We start from the raw sequence: 6,000 nt of genomic DNA on the forward strand, positions 1-6,000 counted from the left end.
CATCCCTCTGCGTCTCTGTGATGAGGCTGCCAGCGTCCTGGCACATCAAATTATGGCGGGTGTCACTGCTGTCAGTCAGTCGCGCTGCGTGGGTCTGCGGTGGGAGTGAGTGGGTAAATTTTGACAAAGTGAGTGTCTCTCTCATTGCCTATAGTTTGAATTAGAAGTTTTACTGCGGGTCTTTTTCAGTTTTCCCTGATGGCCGACTGCCCACGCCCCGAAAGCTCCTCATTTGTTACCCAGATCACAGGCTCATTATCATAGAGGGTGATTGGTTGATCATCAATTCCAATGTCTCTTATCTGGGTTCTGTTTATTTAATTTTCACCTTTCACTTAAGAGTGACAGGATTTCCTGTTCCAGACTGCCCACGTCACAGATTTGTTTCCAGTGATTCAAACAGGTGTTGGGCTCACTGGCAGCAGATAACCAGTCAGATCTTTGTCGGGACGGAGCATGTTCCTGTGTCAGAACCAGAAAATGGCAGTAAATCAACACAGCTATAAGAATGAGTGATATGGATAAAATCCTCTATTGTGATGTGTTACATTTTCTGGAAGATTGGTCGACAAACTGTTGATTGATGAAACAGCCAGAAGGGAAAGTGTTTTTCACCAATACAGAAAATGAAATGATTGACCAAAAAAACATCACATAACAAGTGGAACTACAGTAATAACAACTCTTAAATTGAACCCAGTGAAATCAGTAATGAAATGGAAATTCAGTCAAGTGGAAATCTTCGTATCTTTTGTAACAGCGGCATTTTTCCAGAGCATCAGAGCGACGGCTGGACAATATCACGATCAAAGCTCTGCACATTACTATAAAAGTGTAATCTATTACCTATTTCTCATTTTAAAAATACATTTTATGACTTTTCTCATTACTGAAAAAGTCTCATCACTGTAATGTGACACACTATAATGTGAGTTTTTCCCCATGTCAAATAAACCCTAAGGTGCCTGTCGCGTTGTGGGTACTTCTACAAATCAAAGAGCAGGACAGATGAATGACAGTATTTGATTTTTAAGGTGCACACTGACGTTTAAAACATCCGTCAGCTGAACACCGTTGATCCAGGACTGAATACTACGATTCAAAGTTTTAATTTCTCTCGGGAGTTGCGTTTAATTTGAGTCACAGATCTGCCTGTGAAACTTGTTTTGAAACAGAAAAACCTCCCTGGATGGTTGGAAATCTTGTTAAAAACTGTCAGGCTGCTGTGAAGCCTAAAAAGACACGAGTCATCATGAGAGAGGAAGGTGTCCTTTGTTTAACTCACTACAAAAAGATCTTACAGAAGAAAAGGAACAGAAAAGTAAAGATGGTGGATCTGGCACTAAGGTGGTAATGTGGGAACATGAATTAGTTTTGGATACAGACTATTTGATGAAGTTCTTTGATTTGTATCACTGGGTGAGCCACAAACATCCACACTTTTGATTAGTTTGTCTATATTAGAAACTTAAAAATGTCCATAATGAATTATAAAAGTACACAGAATGTGCCGTGACAGATTTGATCCATACTCACATACATTAGAATGAAGATTCTCGTAACTTGACTTTGCCCTCATTAATGTATTACTCCTCCTCAGCGGCCACATCTTTGTGATTGCGTTAGCGTGATCAGGCTCACATTACAGATCAGCTTCGTTTCCCGCATGATGAAGAACTGAGCCTTGACAGTAAGTCTCAGTCTCTAGATGAAGGAAATATCTCTGATGGCGTCTTTGCCAGAGGGTAAATCCACACATTGAGACATCAGAGGGCGTAGTCTTCTCCTGCTTACATCTCTCTATTGTTCATGTGTGCGGAATCTGAATGATGAGTCCTTGGGCTGGATTGCCTCCTACCCAAATCCTTTGAGGGACAATGTGCACTGCGGGGAGAGAATTAATTTGTTTTCAGTTTTCATGTTATTTGGCAGTTGTGATTACTTGGAGACGAAGCTTTACCGGAGCCCGAGCTTTGAAACCAAGTCCCATTTGGAGAAATACCCAAAAAATAAAAAAGAAGGGCTCCTTAAGTTTATGTCTCTGTTTTTCCTCAACTCGGCTGTTTTTCCTCTTTCTGAAGCTCAAACATCAATAACTGTTCAGCTGCCTGCAGCGTTAACTATCACTCAGCGGTACCTACTCAGAGGATAAGTAAGAGCTGGCAACATCACAGTTTGAAAATTTATATATTAAGTTAAAATAAACTGAGAGAGGAGGTTATTTGGGGCGTGCTTACCAAACCAAAGGGAATAACAGAGCTAATGACACAAGAGAGGACCCACAGAGGAAATATATTGTAAACAAAGCACTTGCCTCTGCAGGCCCAAGGCTGAGAGATCAATTCACACCAAGCAGAGATGTGGTCTGTAATGTAAATAATTGGCCAGTAAATGATTTGAAAGCCAACAGCAGGAGTCGCTGGCTACCTGCTCCTAATGGAAATGAGAGTGAAATCAACAAGCATGAAGCAAGAGAGTTCAGCAGAAAATGAGGCACATGAGGCGAAAGGAAGGCATCGAATCACTGAGTTTCCATTACTGATGTTCAGATTCCTCAGTAAGTAGCACAGAGGCGTTTCAGCAACATGTTTATATGCACCGAGTTATCCACGTCCAAAGTTACTGAGTGCCTTCAGTCAGTGACGGGCCGACGCCAACAGGTTCCTGACTAATCTGTGTCTGTGTGTGTGTGTGTGTGTGTGTGTGTGTGTGTGTGTGTGTGTGTGTGTGTGTGTGTGTGTGTGTGTGTGTGTGTGTGTGTGTGTGTGTGTGTGTCTGTGTGTGTCTGTGTGTCTGTGTGTGTGTCAGGGTACAGACGAAGATGAGCAGAAGCTGGCCAAGTCCATGTCTCTGTTAGAGAGCCAACACCACCACCTGCTGCACTGCCTGGAGAAAACCACCGTGAGTGCACATTACTACAGTCACAACACTTTTACCTTGATACTGTGTGTTTGTATGTAAATAATTACATATTCATTCATAGTGTTAAACAATTAAATATGTATTCATCGTCATTTAAGAATTGCACCGTAATAAAAAACATTTCTTATCACTCCAAACATCCACACTTTTCCTACCCTGCAGCTGCAAAATCCTCCAACACATCTAAGAAAGATTCTCCAGGGAGTTTAATTACACTGAAAGATGTTGATCTCACTTCACAAGGTTTACATGCCAGTTTGACACATTCCACTTATAAACAGTGTTTAATCCGCACACAGGGATTCAGTGAATCTGCCCTGCAGTCAAACAGAATAAATGAGCTTGAATGTGTATCAGTATTTAAATGATTCTTCTACGATTAGGTTATTAATATAATCGCTATTAATTATCTGGTGCAGTCTATTTATTTGTAAAATGTGATGTATTGCTCCAGGGATCGAGTCCCTTGTGTCTGTCTTTTATTTACTGCTCGTTGTCCTCTCTTCTTCCTCTCTCTCTCCTTTTCTCCCAATAATCCGTCATCCCGTCTCTTCTCTCCAGTCTCATGCATTTGTGGACGAGCTGATCTACGAGCAGAACTGTTTGGATACGTCTCTGCAGACGTACCCCTCACGCAGCCCCTCCACCTCCAGCCACGACAGCTCAGCCGGTACCTGCTGTGGCCGCAGGGCGAAGAGAAACACTGCTCTGCCCAACGCCAGCACACCCTCGTCCCATCCCGTGCAGACACGCCATGGCCCCCTGCAGGAGCTCAGCGCCATCCACATACAGTGCAGTGACGCACCATCGCACCCTGCCAGGTGAAGTTCAACAGCAGAAACACACACAGGATCAGGAGATTGTTAACTTAATGATACCAAATTTGTGAGGGAGGTTTAAGCTGAGCCGCCACAATATTTTCCACTTGGAGGATCAGTTAAATATGGTGAATGACATTCGGTCCCCTTGAAAAAAATAAGATCTACAAAGCCAATTCCGAGATATTTTGTTTGAAGATTAAAGGCAGAGTTTCATCTCTTTATGTCCCAATAATCATTAATAAATTAAGTTGTCTGACCTGCAAGACTGTCATCAGCACGACCAGTCATGAAAAATCAAATGATGGGCAGCCTACCTGTCTGTCATTTACCGACCTGCAAAGTGTAGCCTGCTCTTTTCGGCTGTTCCAGGATTACCAACCCAAGCTTTAAAAGATGAGTATGAGACAAGAGTTCAAAGCGAACCCGTTTCTAATGTGGGCAAAAGTATGTGACTGAAAGCTGTCTCTTGTTGCCAAGGTGTTGTCTTTTCAATTCATTGTTGTACCATTAAATAGCTCTGAATGTCTACTCTCGGTTTTAGCCGTGAGTTTCACTAGTCGTTTCAAAAGGATAAACCAACATGAAGAACAGAGAACTGTCTTTAGGAGAAAAGCAAAAACCTTTTGAAGTTGTGAAAAGAGGGAAAATGAATCAGAGCCCTTTGAAAATCATTCAACATGCAAAAATGTGGAATTACTAGAAAAAGAAAGACTCACTCATCACAGCGCAATCATCCGCCAAGGCCCAGCAGTCCTCTGAGCACGTCCATTCATGCAGCCTCTTGTTTGTAAAGAGCTTTGAGTCGTCATCAAGATAGAAAATATATAAATACACCTGTACCTGGGATGTTTGAGATACGTTTTTATACAATGAGAGGAAGTGGCGATGCGCCATTCATCATCATTCACAGTTTATTTGCATTAATATACCAGCAGTGCTCTAGTGGTTTGAATTTGATGTGCTCATGGAAAATTCTGGGAAAATAACACATTAGCAGCGTGACCTCAAACATGACTCAAGGTAAAGTTTCTTTCCTCTCTAGTCGTTCAACCCTCAACCAGAAAACCAGCGACAGAGGCAGGATCAACTGCAAAAGCGGACGGATCACCACAGCGATCATCAGCCTCCCGACGCCGCCTGCTCTGAGCCCTGATGGTGACGGATTCCACGGGCCTTCGCACAGGAGGCCTCCACCTGGTCACCCTGCGGCCCCGGGCATCCAGACCATCCAGACCACAACGAGCTCAGCTGGCTGCAAACATCGTCAAGGTCTCTGCTCTGTGACCGTGCACAGCGGGAGGACAGTAAAGACGAAGAGGAGGAGGAGGAAGAAGCAGGTTCTACTACAACAATGGACGCATCATGTCCCGTTTCACAGGGTCAACAGGAAGGTGACTGTCCTCCAGGGGCGTCACGGGTTGGACAGATGATGTGGAGACATTACTGTGGCAGAGGATTGTAAATATGAGCACAGAGAATCACGCTCTCATCCTGTATGTACTGTAGATACGGACAGAACCGCTGCATTTCTAATAGTTTCTAACAGCAGGACAGATGTTCCACTGCAGGTACTGAGGACGATTCAGACGCTGTCGACGTTCCACAGATTCACAGTCAATTTAAAGTGTGAAATCGTGAAAAGTTTTTTTTTTGTTGACTTTTAAATGTGCTTGAAGGAAGAAGAAGAGAAGTGACTGTGTTTACTTGAATTTGATCCGTCTTGTTTGTGTTTTGTGTTTTTGTCTTTTGACGAAAAAACTGAAATCAAAAACAGTTTCCTTCGCAGTGTAATTTGAAAAACTCTGATGCCAACATCACATCGCTGGATTTAATGTGTGAGACTGAAAAGTGTCTTTTTTTAATTCATGTTTGAAAATAATATTTTGTTATTACATCGAGGCTGAAAGTAAATGTTTAGTTCTTTCGTGTTAAATTTCTGACTGGAGATTGACAAATGAAGTGAGCCTGACCTGAAACTGTAAAAGTTTTCACGCTGAGGAGAAACAAGAAAGTGGTTCTCAACCTGATGGTTGATGAAAAAAGTGACGGTTTGAAGTTTTCATTTAAGGATGAATCCAGAATTATTCTACATTTTTCCTACTGACGGCAAATCACATGAAAAACACAAAAATCAAGGGTCCCTCAAATCTTTTTGCTTCCTCATTCCAGCACATTCATGCTTACACAAATCAAACATTTCTGTAATTGCATCACAAATTGATAGAACCATAGGCTAACTGTAATTTTTAGCAAACAT

The 6,000-nt window shown here is 42.3% G+C and overlaps 1 protein-coding gene across 2 annotated transcripts in view; it reads left to right on the forward strand.

The window, feature by feature from the left end:
• LOC117762021 (potassium voltage-gated channel subfamily D member 3-like) overlaps positions 1 to 5,720 on the forward strand; it is a 72,130-nt gene extending 66,410 nt beyond the window's left edge. For both annotated transcript variants that reach the window (XM_034586448.1, XM_034586449.1), the window contains exons 5-7: positions 2,809 to 2,901; positions 3,484 to 3,743; positions 4,786 to 5,720. In XM_034586448.1, the coding sequence (XP_034442339.1) occupies positions 2,809 to 2,901; positions 3,484 to 3,743; positions 4,786 to 5,173 (741 nt within the window). In that variant the 3' untranslated portion in view covers positions 5,174 to 5,720. The remainder of the gene's footprint in view (positions 1 to 2,808; positions 2,902 to 3,483; positions 3,744 to 4,785) is intronic.
• The last annotated feature ends 280 nt before the right edge of the window (positions 5,721 to 6,000 follow it).

The sequence above is a fragment of the Hippoglossus hippoglossus genome, chromosome 5 (assembly GCF_009819705.1).
Source record: "Hippoglossus hippoglossus isolate fHipHip1 chromosome 5, fHipHip1.pri, whole genome shotgun sequence".
In the NCBI taxonomy this organism is placed as follows: domain Eukaryota; kingdom Metazoa; phylum Chordata; class Actinopteri; order Pleuronectiformes; family Pleuronectidae; genus Hippoglossus; species Hippoglossus hippoglossus.